The 23187-nt window shown below is 41.5% G+C and overlaps 1 protein-coding gene across 1 annotated transcript in view; it reads right to left on the bottom strand.

The window, feature by feature from the left end:
• Positions 1–23187, bottom strand: part of C5 (complement C5) — an 86192-nt gene that overhangs the window by 6874 nt on the left and 56131 nt on the right. Inside the window, exons 27-33 of the mRNA XM_063432829.1 lie at positions 21735–21830; positions 20254–20431; positions 17062–17267; positions 14232–14384; positions 12349–12411; positions 11210–11291; positions 10618–10681 (exon numbers count right to left, since the gene is read on the bottom strand). Of these exons, the coding sequence (XP_063288899.1) occupies positions 10618–10681; positions 11210–11291; positions 12349–12411; positions 14232–14384; positions 17062–17267; positions 20254–20431; positions 21735–21830 (842 nt within the window). The remainder of the gene's footprint in view (positions 1–10617; positions 10682–11209; positions 11292–12348; positions 12412–14231; positions 14385–17061; positions 17268–20253; positions 20432–21734; positions 21831–23187) is intronic.

Raw genomic sequence — 23187 nt, 5'->3', positions numbered from 1 at the left:
AAAAATCTTTTTTAAATTCTCATTTCGACTGTGTTGGAAATTCATTGAAATTCCAACCAAATCAAGAGATATTCAGAGACAACGTAGGGACTACGTTGTCTCTGTATTTTTCCTCCACCTGACGGAGCTACACTGTCAAGCCTGACAAACGTCTGCACTCTCCAGTGATGGCTGCAAGTAATTTGCTCTGTCTATGGAAGATCCCATGGTCTGGGGGATCGTCCATAGACCTCAATGCAGTACTCTTGTGAATGCATAAATGTTCAGAGATTACGTTGGTTCATGAAGAGGACCCGCCAGAGGAAGATGGTCATTCCAATGAGGAACAGGTTCAGTTAAGTAAATCTCACTTTGCAAAGACCCCAGAATTGAATTCTGCAAAGTTATCAGATGGTGATAGTGCCGCTTTAACTAACTCAGCATTTATAATAATAATAATAATAATTAGTATTTATATAGCGCCTTTCTCCCAGTGGGACTCAAAGCGTTTTTCAGCACACGCTCTCGGAATTAACCAAATCGCCAGCTGAATAGTAATAGATGTTATTATTACCCAATTGATGGTACTCAGAAGGATGAAGGGCTGAGTTGACCCTGCCAGTATTTGAACCTTTGACCTTCCATTTTTGAACAGGCTCTGTAGTTAGGGAATTTACCAACTGGGCTACCTCACTGGCATTTGATTAAAATATTATATATTTTACTATTACCCAACTTTATAGTACTCATTTGAATGATTTTGGAAGAGTGAAAATCACAGCAGAAAGAGCTTGGACGAGAAGCTGAAGCACAGAGATTTTTAAAAAAAAATTTTTTTTTTAATTCTTTATTTTATTGTGCGGAATTAACACAAGTGCCCACAGTGCCACAACAGCAAACAAAGGCATATTTAGTACCATTTTTCCTCAGTAGGTTGGCATTAGTAAACATTGCACATTTTAATTATTTTATTGTCGTGGTGTCAGCTATTAAGCCGGGCATGACTGGTCCAGAGGGAGCCAGTAAATATGTTGTCCTTTAGTGCAGATCAGGCATGTGTAGTGTTGTGTGTGTGTGTGTGTGTGTGTTTTCTAGGGTATTGACCTACAAGGCGAGGTTTTTGGTGTATGGTATGAGGTCTGTTGTGTCTCCCTATTTTGTCTGTCTGTCGAGTCCCCAGTATGGGAGGGAGAGCTGTCACTGCAGATGTGAGTTGCCTCTGGCTGGTACACATCCCCTATTGGGGACTACCCCCAACCCCTTGTGTGAGTACGTCTGTTTGTGTTTATATGGTTTGGGCTGGGGGGGGGGGGTGCGTTGATGGGTGACCGGTCTGTGGTGATTCCTGCCATGAGTGGTTGTGTGCCTCGGCGTCAGGATCATTTCTAACCGGTGTGTTGGTATGTTGGTGTATGGAGGCTAAGTGTCACATCCTGCTCTGTTCCATGGAGATGTATGGTCTTGGCTTCTGGTATCCAGTACTCTTTTTACAATTCTTGTTTAGTTTTTCTTGTTTATTTGGTTTTCTAGTCTATGTCTGGTTTTCTTTATGCTGGTATTTCTGGGTTCCTTCCTATAGTCCGTCCCTGGGATTCCCAGTCTCCAGGTTTCCTTTAAATGTTTGTTTTATGTTGCCACACCCGTTTGTTTTCTATCATTCCTTTTGCTTCAGAGTTCCTGCAGGCAGCTCCTCAAGGCTTCTGCCCTTTCTTGCAGGTAAGTGCTATATATGTCTTTGGTTGTTTTAGCATACATTAGGCAGAGTAGGACCTGCCGAATATGGGGTACATTGGCGTTGTGGCAGGCTTATGCAATGTATGATCATATAATGTAACTAAATCCCCATACTTTTCATATATAGTGCTTAGATAAGTCTCCTCTTGTTTTGCCTATTATATCTTGTCTTGTTTTATTTTGTAATCCCAGTCCATGTACAGTCCTGTCCTGCCCCTGTTTAGTTATTGTTCCCTTTATGTATTGTGTACATGTTCTGGGTTTAGCTTCCTATCCTTCTCTGGTTCAGGGTTCTGCTAGTTCTGTCTTGTTTCTAGTACTGGATACATTGTCTGCTGCAGAGCCCCCCTATCCAGTTCCTGGGAGGTCTGCATATCAAGCTCCTAGTTCCTGGGATCCGCTGTAGCTGCATCAGGGTTCTGGTATGTGGCCGCACAAACGCTGGTGCTCAATACCAGTGGGCGTGCGGTTACCCTGCACCAGGCCCTGATAATCCCAAGACTCCCACTTATAATCAGGCACTCAGGGGTCCCGGTCTCCGGACCGCCACCCGTGACAGTAAGTCGATTGGGGTCTTCACAGATGTGGTGTAACACATTAATAATAAAACAAAAAACAGAAAATCAGTCAACTTGGGTAAACCAAAGAGTAGATTGGGGTGAAGCTTGGAGGGTATCAACGTTGGAGTCCATAAGGGAGTAGAGCGGAACCATCTTGATTTGGATGTCACATCTTGGAGATTTGCTGTATCAGCAGTCTCTGAGGGTTGTGGCTATATTTTTCCTTTGTGGTAGTCCCTCAGGGGGTCTTTCGTTGGTGCGTTAGACGAGTGGGAGCTCCTGGGATAAATTCAGCCACGGTAGCTGGGTCCACTAGGGTGAGGTCTGACCCCTCCATGTGAGCGGGCGGCAGCAGACCTGCATTGCGTAGGTGTAAGTCCAGTTCGGAGTAGCTCCTGGCTCGGTACATTGTGTCCTGATGGGTAAAGGTAATCGTATTCGGGGACCCCCATTTGTACTGGATATTCTTATTTCTGAGGTGTTGTAGCAGGGGTTGCAGGGTCTTACACCACCCCATAGTGCTTTTGGTCAGGTCCGGGAATATGGACAGCGTGGCTCCCTCAAATGATAGAGGTGTTCTTCTACGTGCAGCCTCCATTAGGAGGGCTCTGTCATGCAAGGTCTGAAAGCGGAAAATTAGGTCGGTGTGTGCCGTGGTCGGCGCTGTTGCAGGCTTTGATAGGCGGAACATGCCATCTAGTCGTACTGCTTTTGCCTGTTTTGGTGGCAATAGGTCCACAAGCAGGCGTCTGATAAAGTGCGGTAGGTCTGTGGGGTTTATAGAGTCCGGAATACCACAGATCTTTACATTCGCTGGTCTTCTAATGTATTTATTCGGTCGTTAGATGCCTGTTGCTGCTGTTTTATCTCTGTTAGTGCTTGTTCCAGGGTCGTTATCCTGGATTCCTGGGTGTTTGATGTGGTTTCCAGCTGTGTGACCCTGGTGGTGACCTCCTCTATTGCCACTTTAATGCAGGCCATGTCGGCCGCTATATTTGTTCTGAGTTCTGCCAGCATGTTTTTAAGTACAGAGGCAGTAACTGGCTCTTCTGTAGGGGTGCGCTGGGGCTTTGAAGTGGGTGGTGGGACATATGCTGCACCTTCCCCGGGGTCTATGGAGAAGTCATCTGAGGAATAGGAGTAAGCTTCCTCACCTGCCGCCATTTTGTCCCATGCTGTCTTTTGCGAGCGCCGGAGAGGTTCCCCAATATCGTGGGTGGTAGGGTCCTTGTCAGCTTTTGTTTTTTTGTGCTTCCGACCCATCTTTGTTTCCCGTGTCGGGTGAGGGTTGGAGTGCCCAGGTAACTTTGCCAGGTAGCCTCGAAAAGCAGCTTGTGCGGTATCTGGCACGGAGCTCCTGGAGAACGCGTCCGCTCTGCTCCTCCGCTAGCTCCGCCTCCTCGAAGCACAGATATTTTAATAGGATATAAAGCTGAGTGTATTAGTCAAAATTCTACATGCCTATATCTTCAAGAACAATACAATACAGAATTGGCTATATAATACCTAATTGTAACGGACCATTTTGCACACAAGAGGTTAAAAACCATTTAGGCGATATTCCCCTTTTCAGATGCACAGACAGCTACTGCAATCACCAATCTCCCGAACTGCAAAACACATGAATTCGCCAATCTCCCGAACTGGGACTAGGGGAATGCTCCAAACTCCCGAACAGGAAACACATGAATGCTGTAAACAGCCGAACAGGAGAACCATACGAACAGTTTACACTCCTGGCAGTCGCACTGTAACAGCATACAATACAATTCCCCCCAAGAACGAGGCGACACTTCGTTTGAGGGTCAAACAGAACTGATTTACTGGGGCTACCTGCCCGGTTTTTATGTAGGTCTCCCACCTGGTGGACAGATGGAAGACTGGAAAACATATTGGACATTGACCAATCACAAGCTTACAATCCCACAATGCATCACAATCTCTCCTCTCTGTCCTGGAGATAATTGGGAAGTAATCCAATTATCTCCAAGGACAGAGGCAAAACTCCATTAACCACATGGCAGACAAAGGACAATAAAATACATAAAATTACATACTGTTACATTTATCACATAGAACATACACATTCTACCTATCCCCAGATAGCTTAGATCTGAGCGCACATTATTACTGAATGGCGCTCAGATCACATACATACAGTTCAATCGCCATGGAGCCAAAGTCTTTCATACAGTATACGGCTGGGCTCCATGGCATAGCTATCTGGGGTAGCATGGCTTTAACAGTCCGCAGAAAGGCACCAACCAGCCTTTCTGCAGGGAAAAAGAACAGTGTTAAACATGGGGCCATAGTCCAGTGGCAGGAGGCAGGCGACCAGGCTCCTCCAGTGGCCAGTGGCAAGGTTGGTTCCGCCACACCTTTACTATGCTTTTAACAATGAATAAAAAATAGCAAAATGCTTATTCCAAAGTTTTGATAGTTCAGAACTAGCAATGCAGAAGCCAGTTGTAGTAAAGATATTTGGTTTCTCTTATGTAGAATTTGAAAAAGTTAATAAAGTAAGTTAAAGTTGTGTGCGGTATTACACATTAAAAACACACTGGTATACACACTGTGGATTTATAATACAAGGAGTGGAAACCGTCCAAATTCTGTGCTGCGGTCTCTCTATTTGAACTTGGTAGTGATGAACTAATGCCAGCACAGCTTTCTAAAAGACACAGTTTAAAGTGTTTTTTTCCATCCATCATAAATTCAAATTTTGGCAATGCTTGCTTAAAACAACCTCAAACAATTTATTGTGCTCAACAGGAAGGTAAACGACTATAACGTGATGTCTTTTAATACCAGTATCCTGTGTAATATCTCATTTATTTTTTAGAGAAATAATGTTTGCTGTTTGGGTAGATCCCCAGTTTTTCTGTTTCCAGCCATTAAGAAGAAGGTTAGATGTTAGAAAAAATGCTATAGCAGCTTCTGTTAATCCATGGGTGCATAAAGAATATAATGGATAATTGCTCCGTGTTTTAGATAAAAAAAAAAAAACATTTCTGCATTATTATGCTCTAGAAATGCAATATACATACATAGATAAATAAATTTAATAAAGCTACAATTAAACAATGCATTGCTGAGTTTTCTACAAGTCCCTGGGATCTGTAGATTGTATAGTGGACTCTCAATAGAGCAGGAAGCATTTAAGACTTCTTATCCAATCCAGGTGCTGACATGCTTCATACGGGAGCTGTATAATATACAGTGAGGGAAAAAAGTATTTGATCCCCTGCTGATTTTGAACGTTTGTCCGCTGACAAAGAAATGATCCGTCTGTAATTTTAATGGTAGGTGTATTTTAACAGTGAGAGACAGAATAACAAAACAAAAAATAAATCCAGAAAAATGCATGTCAAAAAAGTTACAAATTGATTTGCATGTCAATGAGTGAAATAAGTATTTGATCCCCTATCAATCAGCAAGATTTCTGGCTCCCATGTGTCTTTTATACAGGTAACGAGCTGAGATTAGGAGCACGCTCTTAAAGGGAGTGCTACTAATCTCAGCTTGTTACCTGTATAAAAGACACTTGTCCACTGAAGCAATCAATTAATCCGATTCCAAACTCTCCACCATGGCCAAGACCAAAGAGCTGTCCAAGCATGTCAAGGACAGGATTGTAGACCTACACAAGGCTGGAATGGGCTACAAGACTATCGCCAAGCAACTTGATGACAAGGTGACAACAGTTATTCACAAATGGAAGAAACACAAAATAACTGTTAGTCTCCCTTGGTCTGGTGCTCCATGCAAGATCTTAGCTTGTAGAGTTTCAATGATCATGAAAATGGTGAGGAATTAGCCCAGAACTACATGGGAGGATTTTGTTAATGACATCCCCCTGCTCAAGAAAGCACATGTACAGGCCCGTCTGAAATTTGCCAATGAACATCTGAATGATTCAGGGGAGAACTGGGTAAAAGTGGTGTGGTCAGATGAGACCAAAATCGAGCTCTTTGGCATATTCAACTCAACTCGCCGTGTTAGGAGGAGGAGGGATGCTGCCTATGATCCCTAGAACACCATCCCCATTGTCAAGCATGGAGGTGGAAACATTATGCTTTGGGGGTATTTTTCTGCTAAGGGGACAGGACAACTGCACCAAATCAAATGGATGATGGATGGTGCCATGTAACAAATCTTGGGTGAGAACCTCCTTCCCTCAGCCAGGGCATTGAAAATGGGTCATAGATGGGTATTCCAGCATGATAATGACGCAAAACACACAGCCAATGCAACAAAGGAGTGGCCCAAGAAGAAGCACATTAAGGTCCTGGAGTGGTGTAGCTGTGGAGGGAGCTGAAGGTTCGAGTTTCCAAATGTCAGCCTCGAAACTTTAATGACTTGGAGAGGATCTGCAAAGCTGAGTGGGACAAAATCCCTCCTGAGATGTGTGCAAACCTGGCGGCCAACTACAAGAAACGTCTGACCTCTGTGATCGCCAACAAGGGTTTTGCCACCAAGTACTAAGTTGAAGAGGTCAAATACTTATTTCATTCATTGACATGCAAATCAATTTATAACTTTTTTTTTTTTTTTTTTAATTCTTTATTTTTGTAGTGCATATATTAATCACAGGCATACATATGGTACCCCAACGGCATTCCATATGCAGGTTTCAAGACATTAGTTACAGTAGGGGGTAGTTAGACAATGCACTTTTTTTCTTTTGTACATATATTACTGAACGCATTACTGGAATCAAGATTATATAAACATGCCTAAAGTACACATCTAAGCTATGCTTCCGACATAAGTTTGCAAAGGATTAACGCTCTAGATATGCATATAAACAGGTTAAAGTAAATAATTAAAGCAAGTTTCACAAATCTGACACAGAATAGGCTATAATAGCTGAGTTGCAGCAGGGTATTGAAGCAAGGCTTAAGTGGTAGGCCAAGGTTAAAGGCTGTGTGTAGTTTTAAGCCATACACTGCAATATTGTGGACTAGATTTAACATTGAGTCACTTGAGATACAGTGAAAGAGAGTGTCCGTGGGTGCTTGCCTTGCCTTAACCGATGCCTCTTCTTAGCTGGGTGCCCCCTTCCAGTGTGTGTGGGCTCAGGGCTCCTGTGTTGTGCGGCGATGTGGCTGCTTGTTGCGCTGGTTTCTCATGCCTGGAGCTGGAGCAAAGCCCTGTGCTTTTGGGTGCAGGTGCTTTCTTGGGTCTCTCGCCCCTCAGTCTCGCCTGTCGGGTCGTTCGCCTAGGCTGTGTGCGTGTGTGGAGGGGCTCCTCTGTCGGCGCCATCTTGTGGTCACTGTCGGGCGGGAGTTGTTGCGGCCGCGACAGGTACGTGCGGAATGCTTGCTGTGTGTACCGGTAATTCGGGCTGCCGTCCTGTCCGTGCCTTTGGCAGCTCCCAGCTGCTCGGCATTCTGCTTTTGCCAGGAAGCGTCCTGTGGAGGCACTGGCCCTATCGCCTGTGCATGTGGCCTCCGCCATCTTGGTGGCTGCGTCTGGGGTTTGAGTCTTGGCGGCCCTGTAGATTCGCCTGCCGTGCTTGTGGCGGTTGGGTCTTGAGAGTGGGGACCGGGATCACCCCCCCGGTCCAGAGGGGGTGGGTACGGGGCCGGTTCCCCGCGGGTCCGACTGAGCGCTGAACGGCGTGCGGCAGGGCAGCGGCCGTCCGCCCCGCTCGCCTCCGGAGTAGGCCTCAAACGTGTCGGGTTGGATTCCTCCCCCAGGGGACTGAAGCCTGTTGGGCCAGCCTCACCCTGGGTCCAGGGCTCTCTGTCCGTTGGGGGCCGCCGTTGCCGGTCAGTTTTGTGCCAGGGAAGCTTAAATATAGTGCCTGTCAGGCCTCAGGTTGCAGGAGCTGGTCTCACTTGCGGCCATCCAGCTCGGCGGTCCGGCCCCGCCCCCCATAACTTTTTTGACATGCATTTCTCTGGATTTTTTTTTTTTTTTGTATTCTGACTCTCACTGTTAAAATACACCTACCATTAAAATTACAGACTGATCATTTCTTTGTCAGTGGACAAACGGTCATAATCAGCAGGGGATCAAATACTTTTTTCCCTCACTGTATATCAACCTACTGAAGACCAGATGTTTATGGGATTAGCTGTGCAGCCCACATCAGATCAAATCATAATCAGATAACTGAAAAAAAACCCGAATGCAGCGATTACAATGACCACTATTTACGTAGCGACAAAATATTCTGCAGTGCCGTACAATAGGAAACAAGGCAAACATTTCATTCTAACAAAACATGCATGAGGCATGAGGATATTTGGTGCAAATGGTCATTCAATCTAAAGCGATGAGGGACAAATACACAAAGGGAAGTGAGGTAGTCAAGTGAGCTGAATGTACCCGAGGATGGGAGGGATGTTTGAAGGAGGGACTGTAGGTGGGAGATGACAGGGTTGAAGAGGATGAGGAGTTAAGGGGAGAGCTGTTTCTCTAAAGAAGTGATTTTTAGAAGGTGTGCAGAGATGGGAAGTGTCGGATGTCCCATGTCCCGTGGGAGGTCATTCCATTAGGAATAATTTATTTGTGGTCGGCACAAGTGATCTTTCTCTTGTTAACCCTACAATCCTAAGCTTGGACCCCTGATACTGATACCACGGTTCTCTCTTTATACAAAATTAACTATTTTTCTTTATTGCTATGCAACAAGAGGTTTTGAGAAAGGAATTCACCAAAAGTTCAGCTTCACTGAACTATACATTTAGGTGAGACCCCCTCTCCCTCTCTGTTCTAATTTTTACAACTCAAGAGATCACCAATTGTTACAATTATATGATATACTTTCAGATAGTTACCTCATTTTGATACTGATCTTACACACAAGTATCCAATTGCCTTGCCACCATCGTGAAAGGTATCTATCCCCTAGTACTATCTCTTGTTTAGTACATACTCTTATCCCCTGTATATATTTTCCCTATCCCCTGTATCCCTGAGTTTTTAAGGCAACCAAACCATTTTTAATTATATCTATTAAATGTTACATTTTATTGTTTAGTCCATCTAGTATCCCAACCTATTAGGACAGATGTTGCTCTCCTATTTCTTACATTTAATGTGTGTAGTGGATGTATGAGTTCTTTTTTAGAAAGGCCATACAGCTTCTCAGAATAGCATAGATATATAGAAGTGATGGGAATCTTTTTGAGCCTGAGAGCCCAAATTGCAAAACAAAATCAACGTACTAATCTCAAAGTGCAAATACTGCAATAAAACCCTTTACACAACTGTCTAAACTAATTATTGAGTTGTGGCGAGCTAATTTAACCCACTGTCTCCTGAAAAGTAGGGACAAATCTATTATATAGAAGTTAAAACTTAAACGATCAGTGTAACGATATGGCCCTGGCGTCTCTGCCCTGGCGTCTCTGGTGTAATGATATGGCCCTGGCATCTTTGCCCTGGCGTCTCTGGTGTAACGGTATGGCCCTGGCGTCTCTGGTTTAATGATATGGCCCTGGTGTCTCTGGTTTAACGATATGGCCCTGACGTCTCTGGTTTAACGATATGGCCCTGGCGTCTCTGCTCTGGCATCTCTGGTTTAACGATATGGCCCTGGCGTCTCTGCTAGCAGTTCAGGCACATGATATCTTCCATTGGTTTCTTTGGCTAACATGCACAGCTAGCTGCTATGCTAAGCACTAAGATCCGGTACTTTGAGTCGTGTATGCACCGGCAATGCAGAATATACTGCACTGATAGCTCCAGTTCATATAAGATATTCTATCTATCTACTAGTCCACTGGTAATTCTCTATGAGTAACTACTCTATAGTGGACGACAAACCGCAATATACCTGGATGCTTTAAGAGACACACAAGCTCTTGGTAAATCACAAACACCCTTTATTCTGGTTCATAGACAGAACCATTGTTCTGTCACCATCAGTATCTAAAATATTTATTCACATTGCTCTTTGATGCTGCCAATGTCAACCATCGTGTTTTATTATAAAGTGTCAGCTTGTACAATGAGCAGCCAAAACAAATATATCGGCAACAGGACAGATTGGATAGTCAAGTCAAAAGCTATTTAATTCTGGAATAAAAGGGAATCATGACGGAATATATCCGTCATCTGTCCTTAAGGGTTAAAATGTAAATGTTTAGCTGCAATCACAATTCCAACAGGTATGGAATTCTTTACATATATCGGGATCCCAAGCACGACGGTAAGACATTAAAGACACGATAAAATGACCCTTGCTAGTTGCATTAATTATGTAAAACGAGTAAACCACGGAAACAAGTGATTGCTTCACTTCTAGAATTTTGACCCAAATTTCCTCTTTACTAATTACACAAAGTGTTCTTCTAGTTCATCGTTGAAAGGAATTACATGTAAATCTTACTTTGCGCATGCCTCCAGGTACAATAACTGAGAGGAATCCTCATCAAATACGGACTCATCTTGCCCTGTGTAATGATAAAGACAAAATTAAGAATACACCGCAATAGTGCAATTCAGGATCATACAACGAATAATGAAACATATGAGGTTATAAAAGTGGCAGCAGCGGGGCAGGTTCACTCAAACGGGACTGGACAGATGCTAGCTCACTGAGCTGCTTAGGATCATCTCGAGGTTTTCCTCTATTATTATTATTATTATTATTATTATTATCGCCATTTATATAGTGTCAACAGATTCCGTAGCGCTTTACAATATTATGAAAGGGGGGATGTAACTATAAATAGGACAATGACAAGAAAACTTACAGGAACGATAGGTTGAAGAGGACCCTGCTCAAACGAGCTAACAGTCTATTGGAGGTGGGGTATAAAACACTGTTCTAGCTGAGGACATGAAAGTGCTCTGAAAAACTGCCAAAAATGTGTCAAAACAGTCACTTTTGCTGATTTAGCTAGTCCGTATTCTACAGATATAATGCAGCTCTCACATCTAGCATAGAGCAGTTAATGTTTGCACTATGAATACATTACATGGATTCGGCTTTCTACGGATAGTTATGTCGAAGTGACAGTTTTCTTCTGTAGGTTTTATTAGATGATAAACAGTCCGAACCTGCACAGAAAGAAGAGTTAAACACCTTTTATCATTATTCTAAATTTCTGCTACTGACAATTGAGGAAAGATGTGTGCATTTGGTTTCGGACAAATCACAATTCGTCCAAATGTTGGCCGAACGGTTATTCGTTCGAATTCCGCAACTCCGAAACGCCATACGGACATATCCTGATACGAACGAGACAGACAATGGGCAATGCATTCAATTTGTTTTGTGATTCGGATGTGGTAACAGGGTACAAGGTAAAGCGGTAGGTTAAGAGATGCATAAGAGGTAATGTTGGTTAATGGACAAACAAAAGGGTAAAAGGAAACAAAGAAACATAGAATGTGACGGCAGATAAAAACCAGTCGGCCCAATATTTCGAAATACTTTCATTAGTCCCTGGCCTTATCTTATAGTTAGGATAGCCTTATGCCTATCCCACGCATGCTTAAACTCCTTCACTGTGTTAACCTCTACCACTTCAGCCGGAAGGCTATTCCATGCATCCACTACCCTCTCAGTAAAGTAATACTGGAGTTAAGAAACACACATGCTTGGAAGGGGATTAGGAGAAATACACAAGAAGAGTCAGGAGATCACAAAGGGTTGAGTGGGAGTGGAGCGACACCAAAAGTTTACAATTTGGGGGGGGGTCCAAACATAGAGATCCACCGGGGGTGCCAAGAGGTCTACATATGCCTCTGCCAAGAAGCCCTTGTTATGTCCATAAAGCACTGGTGTGTGGGGATTTATGGGATAAGCTCAACACTGCCATAGACAGTTAAAGGAGCATCATTGCCAAGTAACATCCTAATCGGTATATTACTCACAGCAGATGGTACATTTTGAACATTCTAACGTGGGTATCTTTTTTTTTATATTTTTGTTATTAATTTATTGATGTTGCATATTATGTATGTATAGTGCATTAAAACAATGAATGAGCCATCTCCAGTGTGGAGTGTGCCTTTAGGTTAAAGAATGTTTTAAATCACTGACACTACGACTGCAGCAATACATGAACATGCCTCTACCATACATGGTTAATATCAGGATAAGTGTACATACATGCCCAGTAGCTATTCCATTGGCAGTTTTTGTAGTTATAATGAGGTCTTCTGCAATTGGCACCTGCAAGAAATATGTCAGTATTTAGATTTAATAATAAAATACATTAAATGTAAGTAAAATATGAAATATGAAGTTTCTGAATAAATGAGTGAATTATTATTTTTTTTAAATCTCAGCTCCCCCAGCTGATGCTTTTACCCAATCAGTAACTCCCTATTTACAAAACTGGCTTGAAAAGAAAGTTACCTTTTTCAAGCCAGTTTTGTGAATGGTTACTGCTCTCAGCGGCTTACCTGCCTGGCAGCACTCGGCTACCTGAAAATTAAATTTCATAAGCCGGATGCCAAGAGAGAAGCTGAGATCGGCGCTGGATGCAACTTTGGGGTAAAACCATTAGAAAAAGGTAAGAGTACGTCCGGTGGCCTCCTGGCACCATAACAACTTCATTTACAAGAAGTTGTTATGGTGCCTAAACTGTCCATTTAAGCAGGGCAGCGGTATACATTTGCCATAAGCATACAGAGTTTGATTGGAATTATGTCGATTTCCATGAGGCTCCTGGGTCTAAAAAAGTTCAATTTGATTTAGTGAATGAACAGCGCCATCTTGTGGCTCTTTGAAGTATGTAGTTAGACTGTCCGTCTTATACTTAAGATCACTCAAAGCACTAAAACTTCGACAGTTTAATGGAGTGGTTGTAGACTTTCATCCCATTCCTTCATTTTTTTGTGAAAATGTTTTTGAGCACTTTTACAAAAACTACTTTCTGCCTGTCACCTCTGCTGCTATTCAAAAAAATGTGGAACCATTATTTGTACAAAGCCATGAATCCCTGGATGGCAATAGAAATAGAAAATAAGGACCAGGGGATGATCCATATTATTGCCACACAGGGCTGGATGGCTTGGACAGATGCAGAAGTAAAACTTTAGCAATATATGAGATGCATTTGAAGATCCATACCTTGGGTACTGGGAGAGCCTCGTTGATTAACATACTGAACAACAATATCATAGAAAACAGAGGTGGGACACCCTAGGACTCTGCGTACCATACTACATGAAATCTTGTTGGTATGGTGCTTAGAGTGACTATTAAACCTCTTCATGACCAGCAACAAGCTGTGTACATGTACATCCACTTTATAGTAATAGCTTTTCTGGATGGTTCCCCATGTGATTGTCAAGACAGTGGACAGCCATCTGAGAGATCGTCGTATAGTCCTACAATTAGTGCATTAACCTAGCAAGCTAACTCCCTACCTCTGTGATTACATAGTGATACATAGAGAGTGGGAGGTCTGTGTTTCTCTTTTATAAAGGGATCTAGATTAAGGTTACCCTCAATCACTCTTAACACGCAATATTGGGCTCCGCTTGCATCAATAGACATGTTAGGATCACCTAAAGTAGCTCAGTCATCTTCTGGGGCATTTGCATATTTTGTAAAGACCACAAGTGGTGACAGCTCTGTTAGTGTGTGGTGGCCTGGGTTGCAGGGTAAGGTAGTTTTTACTTATATGAACCATGTGCCTCCCTGGTGCCACGATCATCTTACATAGGGTCCTCTTAACTTCTGGTGCTTTATCTGCCAGGAGCAGACATAAATGCTGAACTTTTGCACATGACAGACAAAAATACATAAGACAAAGTAGTTCCTAATACACTGTCTGTCTCACAGTAACTCTTCTCTTCAGGGTGTTTGAGAACAGAGGATGAGAACCTTGTTTAATTCAGTACAACATTGTTACAAGATGAGCTAGATGAGAAGAGTGAAATGGGCGATAACTTGGTTACTACACAATAACTGAATTATTTGATCCTAAGGGCAAACATTGCTACCCTGTTTCTACGTAATTCCTTTTTATTGGTCCTCAGTACCTCTACAGGCTTTGAGAAAGGTCTTTGCTCAGTCAACCGAAAATCCTTAAAAGATCCAGACTTTCTATAAGATACTTCTACAGCCATATTCAGAGTGAGCTTCTTATCAAGGATGGCAACCTCTGTCAGGGCTTCGAGAGCAATCGCTGTGTCCTATGCCAAAAAGAAGTCAGAGAATATAGTGAACAAAAGACAAAAACAATTCCTTAATATTGCAAACAGTGGAGGAAACAATAGTGAAAATCTGAAGCATAGCACACATGGGATGGGATATGGTGTATGCCAGAGGGAGCAAATGTAAACAAAGCAATTGTAGACAAATGTGGGCAAGCCATCGGTGGAAGAATGGAGATAAAATCATATTAAATCACAGATATAACATAAAACACCCAGGGGTGCCATGGTTCTGTTTCCTATCTGAGATTTTAAATAAATGAGCACTAAAACCAAAGAATATATATTTTTTTTTCTCCAGACAATGAGTCAGTTTGTTAATGTAAAACCCTTTTCTGCAAGATCAGATTAAATAAATATTCATGGAGCTACTACCCTCTGTGTCAGCAACTGATTTACTGATGGATAGGGCATACCAGGTCCCTAAGCCCAGAAACATCAGTGGCAGGAGATATAGTGGTGAGGGTCACCAACTGTCATCTAAAGCAGGCAATCATGACAGCTGTAAGATGATCATCATTGATGCCGGAGACGTTCTCCCATATTACCTTATACGATGACCTGTCGGCAACGACCATGGCGCGAAGGAGACAATCTATAAATATAACAAAAACCCTAAGGAACCACAAGATCCCGTATCGATGGGACTTTCCCACCTAATTATTGATCTGGGGAAATGACGCTTTAAAAACGATTGGTACTCCAGAGGAAGGCATGGCGACCCTAAAATCGCCATCATGGTTAATGCGCTTCCGCATCCTCATGCCTTGTTAAATTTGATTTGGGTGTCGAACACATTTACCAACCTAAGGTGACACAGCTAGCAAGCATGCAACTCTCACTTGTCACATGACATGCATGGGCACAGACATTACTTTGTTTTAATTATGTTTTAAATATGTTTTTGAATGTGTTTTCAATTGGTTGGCCCGTTTTTTGGCGCCAATTTTAACGATTACATACCCTTATAAATACTGTTTTATGCCAGGTACAATGCTATACTACCATTTTGATAAAGCCTTAAAGGTGAAACGCGTTAATGGTTTTAAATAGTGTATTTTAACAATAAAAGTTTTTTTGGTTACCTTTTTTATAGGACCAATCCTCATTTTATTGTATTTTATATGCACTTTTTATTGTTACTTTTCCTGGCATTTCTATTGTATCCTGATTCAAAAAATCCTAGGTGGGGATTATTCCACCAGTGCTGTGTTTATAGAGCAGTATCCTCTGCTCTACACTTGTGAGTATATTTTATTTTATTTTATTTTATTATTTTTTCAAACTGAGAGCACTATTGCTGTCTTTTATATAGTGTGAAGTACGACAAAACCAAGGCCGGACTGACGGACGCACCTCTTCAGTATATCCCTTAGCGGGGATTATACCACCCTCCATCCTACAGCTGGCCTAAGCTCCTCCAAATGTGAGTGTATTATCTTCCTTTTATTCATTTTATCCTTGGATTTACAATACTTCACTATTGGCAGTTTGTCGTGTCTCTATTTTTGTCTTCACATATACAGATTATTTTACAACCCGGACGGATCAACTCCTGAGGACTGTATACATATCCTATCCAGCTATATCAGTGAGACGTTTTGTTTTATTTATTTTTATCCTATCGAACATTTTACCACTTGGAAGGACTCTTTTTTTCCTCTTTTTCTGTTGATTTTAATAGAGACTTTTTTAAATAGGCCTACTTTGGTGTTGTCTATTCATTGAGACCATTTGGTCTGGCTTCTACTATAATAGACTACTATATGTTAGCTTTTAGCGCAGCCCTTACCCACTTTTACCATTTTTAGTTTGTTTTACGAAGGGTCTCGATGGATTACCTTTTTTAGGGTTGCTGCTTATATTTCTGTTATCTAGCGCAGACTCTTCCCCCCTGTTTTTATAATATGCTTTTAAAGCTCTCGAAACCACCTAAACCTACATAAATGGCACAAAAGGAAAAAGACATAAACACTCAACTGAGCAATGGGCCAGAGCGCTCTCTCAAAAACAAGGTACCACAAATTGCCTGAATCATATTGAGGCCGACAAAAAGCTTCTAATGAGGTGGTGCCTAATGTCCCAACCGTTAGCACACATCTATCTGACCACTTTGTCTAGCTGTTGGACTTTTGGTACTGCCAATACTAGATACCTTTTGGTCACAATCCAAACCATGATAGGTAACGGGGTGGGGAATACTCTCAGATTGCAGTCTGAAATTTATCTCCTCAATATGCTACCCAATGAGATTTCAAAAATCAGATAGAGCTATAATTCTGCATATTCTAGTAGCAGCACGTTGTACCATTGTGGGTGGCTTGGAGGTCCATACAATCCACAACTGTGAACTTGGTGCTGGAATGATTCAACACAATGTATGAAGAGATGTCACACAGAACACTGGGCAATACTCATAAGGTTTATCGAATCTCTTCCTGTTGGTCAAACAATCTAAACTGAACATTGTAACCTTGGAATGCTCTAATAGTTGCACATGATATATTTGTTCTGCTTTATTTTGTTTTATCCTGTTTTGTATTTTTATTTTTTTTTAAAACGATACCCTTAAAAAAAGTTATCTAAAAATAATATAATTTAGAACATCATATCCGAAAATATTAATTTGAGACCTATGGTTTGAAATTTGTTTTACCTGAGTTGAAAAGAAACTCCCACCATAATGCTGTTGATCTTGTAGCCATTTCACGATGGGTTGGGAGTATTGTTTTTCCCCAACTTTCAGGAAGGCCATCAAAGCATATGCTGTGGTTTCAACCATGAGGGCTGTATCGATACTCGGCTCAACGGGATCAAACTTCTTTAAGGTGTCTTTCCAATAACGATAAACAGGGGTGTCGACTGCAAAAGAGAGAACAAGATAAAAAAAATAAACATTTAGCCAAAGTTCATTTAGAGATAATTTTGTTAGGTTTCAGCAACAAAAGTTCATTTGTACATAATTTTTTTTTTCACTAAAGTGAGAATTCAAAGTAATTTTCAAATTCAAGGGCGTTAAATAGTCAAACTGGAAACATTTTCTCAGTCAGCTATGCTTTCAGTCTGTCTAGTCCGACCTTAAATTTGAAATTTACTTTAATCACTAAAGTGAGATTTGCCGAGAATTTAAAGTGAATTTTAAATTTAAAGACAATAGAGGCTAGCTGAAAATAGTAGAAATTCTCCAGGCACTTAGGTTTTCAAGCTGCAGGCAGTTTTAATAGAACAAAAAAAAGGAGCAGCAATGAGGTCTTCGTCAAGCTAACACCACACAGCCAGAGTAAGTGTAATTATATATCAAACAGTGCAAATGGTCAACCAATAATTAACTTACACACATCTAATTTACATTAATAATTAACACAAGCCATACAACTTATTAATATATAAATACATGAATCCATTAATAAATACATTCATGTAATTTTTATTAATTGTATGATTTGTGCTGACGGTCAACTGCTCTGTGAACGGGTTACTGTAGTGTAACCCCAGCACCTAAGTAATAAACTTCACCTCGAATCAAGCAGGTGATGCCGGGAAATGAACTTGTAACCTAGCTGTCTCCTGCCTGTTAATCACAAGCCCTTAAAATTGAGTAGGAAGGAACCAGTGCTCACAGTGTAGTGCTCTCACGCTCCCCCAAGATACTGGGAACACATTTACAGATTGGACACATTCTCCGGGTAAACTGGTGTGAGAGTGTGTCACTGTAGGTAAGTGAAAGTGTGTATACAGAAATGAGGTATACAAATTATACCAAACAAGTGGAGCGCTCTAAACAGTAGAGGGGTTTACTCACCCCTTTGGTACAGTGACAGTCTTGAAAAACTTGAATGTACATATAAAAGGAAACAAGAAACAAAAAAATACAGTGCAGATGTTCCAAAAATGGATAATTGGTAGTAAGTAATGACTGAAACCACTCACATGGACAGGAGCCTATATGGAATTGGCTCCGTAAAAGGATCCTTTATGCTCTTAGGGCAGCAACACACCCCTTTATCCCAGGTAGTGTCCCTCCAGGAGTATACAACGAGAAGAAAAGCACAAAAACAACTGTGTAGAATTGCACATACTATAATGGCATTCTGAGATATAAATAATTGTGCTCACCTTCTGCAGAGCCCTGAAATCCCAGCTCTGAGGTTGATAAACAATGTGCTACTTTAGAGGGGGAATAGCACTCTCCCCAATGGAGTTCCTGATGGCTAGAAAGGACTTTGGACTAAAGTATAAAATAGTAAATATACATTTATTAACAATGCATTAAAAACAAAATAAATGGGTACTTAGAAAGTAAAAAGATCCAATAAAAGTCCAGAATAATCAGCTAAACGCGTTTCACTCTATGAGCTTCCTCAGTAGCTAAACGCGTTTCACTCTATGAGCTTCCTCAGTAGCTAAACGCGTTTCACTCTATGAGCTTCCTCAGTAGCTGCATGATAGCCTCAGGAATCCTTCTTTTTAAATGTTTGAAAGTCCTTGTGGATCCTCCTCTTGAAGTCACATGGTGTGGAATTAATCACAAATTGGAAAACAGGTTACACTCTACATTATATGTTACAAGAGAAAACATCTGTGGTAGACCCATTTACATTGTTTTTAATGCATTGTTAATAAATGTATATTTACTATTTTATACGTTAGTCCTTTAGTCTGTATATTTGTTTTTTATTGTGGGTAAGGGGTATTCCACTTTTAGTGTTGAGCAGCTTTTACATTTTGGGCACTGTAAAGAAACACTTTCTATCTCTTTTATTGAGGTAGTTTTCTCTATTGATTAAGTGAAAGTGTGTGTTTGTGAGAGAGTGTATGTGAGTAACCTTGTGAGTCACACGTACACACACAATGTTACTTACATACACCACAAACACACACTTTCACTTTAATTAATGTAACAAAACCAGTGTTACAGAAACACGAATCTATGCATTAATCCCCATCGGGTCTTTTTCAAGACCATGATTTGGGCAGACCAGACTAGATGGGCCAAACATTTCTTAACTGCCATCACATTCTATGTTTCTATGAAAAAGACCCAGTGGGGGTGGGTGAATCACGTGATGTCCAAGAGGAATATGCACATATACACATCTATATTAATATTAGTAATTAGTTAATTTTTGCACAAGTTTAATATTTACCGATATATTTTAAAATATATTTATATATACATAATACGCTCATAAATTACACTTGAAGCACCATAACCACTAATGCTTGTTGGTTCGAAGAGTGCTTCTAATTGGAGGATTCATGTCATTTTAGCCAAAAAATACTACAGTTGTGTTGGCACTCAACTGAAAAAATGGTGCAGGTATTGAGGTCATGAGGACCACTTAAAATAAATCTCTGAAATGGTCGTGGTGCTTGAACCCTTTGAACAGTCTCACAGACACTGCAGTAAATTCATTCTCATCAGTGAACATTTTGGTCATTGACCTTGATATGAATTTACGCCGTGTTCTGACTTGGAAAGAACCCCAAGCAGCCAATCACAATACAGTTTTATTTTACCGCCGTTCCCTGCAGCTCTCGTTGCCCTGCTTTCTCTTTGCTGCTGCAAGATGCATAGCCAGCAAGGTATCAACCTATTTCATTGGAACTTTCACACAGAGGCTATTTTTTTACACATTTTTTTTACACATTACTGACCCATTCATCTCAAACACATTTCAAAATCCTATCACCGAAAAAATTGGCCGTGATTTAAAAAGCTTTACAACTGATTTATCTACAGAAGCCACCGTTAAAGTCTATGGGAATTTTTGTAGATTAGTTATTTGGAAATGTTGCTAAAATGATTGAATAATTTAGAAAACAAAGATCATATATTTCCACTTACTAACTCCTTTATAAAGCGCTTCTCCTTTCAATTTTGTGATGGCGGCCTTTACGCCTGGCATAGTGATATCTGACAGCGTTAGAGCATAACCCGAGATTGCCAGGGAATAGGTGCTCTGTGCGGAGGCCATATTCTTCGATAGATACTCTTCAGCCTTATGTATTGCTCCGCTTACTTTCTGTAATGAAGTAGAAGACAGCATTTAGACTCCAGGCATCTTTGAGCAGAGTTCAGATTTGAGGCCCAGTTGGTTTAAAGGGACAGTCTGGGGACCATAACATTGTAATTGAATGAAGTTGTTTGGAGGTCGCCAGGTGCCAGCTTACCCCTCCCTTATCCTTAACAAACAGTTTAACGCCAGAGTCTTGAATCGTGATGCCCAATCAATCAGCCCAGGTATTTCTGCTGCAGTCTAAGGACTGAATCAGGAAGCCTCAGACTGGGAGCTGTTGATAGGACAAGAAGCTGCATATTTTTCTCAAGCCATTTTGTGAATAGAGAGCTACTGACATGTTGAGGGAGTCAGACAGATGCAATGGGATGCTGGATTCAAGACTTTGAGGTCAAACGGTTTGTTAGCTTATCTCTGTGAGGCAAGCCAGCACCAAGTGACCTCCTCGCACCATGCTAGATATTTTGAACCTGGTATAGCCATTTTGTATGTTAGGAAGCCATATTTAAAATTATATAACTATAGGAAAATTATTAATTGGCATAAGTAGGAATGAGTTATAAGATAAAACTATAAAATAAGTGCTACCTTTAACATAGATACATCTAAAGACAGAGTATAAATGTTTACAGTGCAGTAAGTTTGCCATGATAAAGTAAGACGCATATAGTAGACATAAACATTAGTAAACAAGAGTAAACATTGTCTTTATAAGCTCTATGCTTTCATCAATAAATTGATGACCTGTCAATTTGCACCAGAAACTCTGTTTGTCAGTTTAAGTATTCCTCCCAACCAGTTGAAGCAACATGTATCTGTCTGTAAAATGTTTAATCCTATGGGTAAAGAGAAGGTTGGCCAACCATAAGTGAATCGGAGGACTCCGGTCAGAAAAGAACCTTAACACACCATATCAAGTTTAACCCAATGAAATTGTTTTGGTGCCCGGAGTGTTTCTTCAAAATTGAAACTCACATTGACATCCTGACAATTGTACCTTTAGTAAATAATACTCGATGGTTTGATAAAAACCTAGGTTATTTCATTTCCAACTTTGCTATTTTGCGTATTTGTCATAAAAGTCATTTGAACTCACAATTAGGTGAAAATAGAACCGTTTGAGTAACATGATTATAAAATATGCGGAAGCGATTTCGTAAAGGATGAAAAATTAAAGATATTTTACTTTGTCAAAAACTCCCATAGTTGACATATTTGTAGTCATGTTTGATTCTTGGGTCAAAAGTAATCAAACTGTATTAGTATAAAGTATAGGTTGCAGCTTCGTCAATAAAAGAACTCTACTTACTTCAATTTTACACATATGATAAGATTTGGAAAGTCCAATGAGAGCAAAGGCTGTAAGGTACATGGATCTCTCCCTGGCTTCCGTTGGAATTTTTACCTGAAAACAAGAAATATTTACATGGTTATTCATGTCAATTGTATTTAATTAAAATTTAAATGGCAAAATTGAGGCTAAGCTAGCCAAGCTGTGACTATAGCTGACTTGGATACATTTTTCAGCCTACATTTTGGAATTTGGATTTCAATTGGCATCAGATTAGTCATTTCTTAACTCCAAACATTTTATAATTGTATCTATTTTTGTTTTATTCACATTTGTTTTATTTGATGAATACAGATACAATAGACTGTAAAATACTAAGTGTATTTGGGATTGCATGAAGGGAAGAGGGGCAATTGACCCATACCAAGTCTGCTCTGATTTAAGAAAAATGTGTGCATTTTTTTAACTGTAATTCTAATTGAGAACATCTTGAATAACAGACAAAAAAGTGTTTCACTGATAGCTCTTCCATCAATGGATTCTCTGAGGTTCTTCTGTGACTTTGCTATGGTGTCTCATTAAAAGGAAAAAGGACCGGTGGGGGACATCCTCCCTGCCAGCCGGAGAACCCTGCGCCCGGCACCTTCCGCATGAGCCCGCGACATCTCCAAGCAAAACGGGGGAAGGGGCCTCCAAAATGGCGGAAGCATGTAACTCAGCCCAGCGAACCAGACAGAGGCCTACCAGGTCGGACTACCCACTGCTGGACTTCCCGGCCGGGCAGCTAGCAGAGGTACTACCCGAACGAGACGCAGTCAAGATGGCGGCCTAGCAAAGGCCCAAACCAAACAGCACAAACAAACAACCGCCAACGCAGCGCTTGGAGAAATTTGACAAGCTTTGTAAAAGCTTCTGGACGACACTCTGCAACCAAGGAATGACCCACAGTCAAGCGGTGAGAGCAGTAGCAAAGCTGATCCGCCCGCAAGCCCGGCGCCGCCACTACGACCCCGTGCCTCAAGCACGCAGAGCAGTTACCCGGCTACTCAGAGGCAAGCAACTGATAAGTCGGGAAATGGCACCAAGAGGCTCGGACATAAACACCCGCTCCCTCACTCGCTGGAGCCCGGGGGAAGCCCCACACACACATGCACCTCACAGGACGCGAGCACCAGAAGCATGGCGCACCTCTGCCCCTCTGCCCCTTGGGATTACAGCCTCCAACCGGGTCGCAACACAAGAGCACACCACAGCTTATGGACTAAGCTAGATTCCACTGCAGAGACACCATTAAAGGGGACCCTGACGCCAACCTCTGGGACACTCCAGCGCTGGGCATAGGCTGAAGCGCCCACCGTGCAGCCTCCCAAGGGTATTGCTGTCTTTAGCCTGGCCTGTTCAGAGCCCCTACAACAGCTAAGTACCCAGACACAGAGCCCTGATGCATACCCCAAGTAGACTATGCTTCCAT

This window comes from Pelobates fuscus, chromosome 9 (genome assembly GCF_036172605.1).
Source record: "Pelobates fuscus isolate aPelFus1 chromosome 9, aPelFus1.pri, whole genome shotgun sequence".
Classification (NCBI taxonomy): domain Eukaryota; kingdom Metazoa; phylum Chordata; class Amphibia; order Anura; family Pelobatidae; genus Pelobates; species Pelobates fuscus.
Note: the sequence above shows the minus strand (reverse complement) of the source record. Positions and strands in the feature narration are given on the sequence as shown.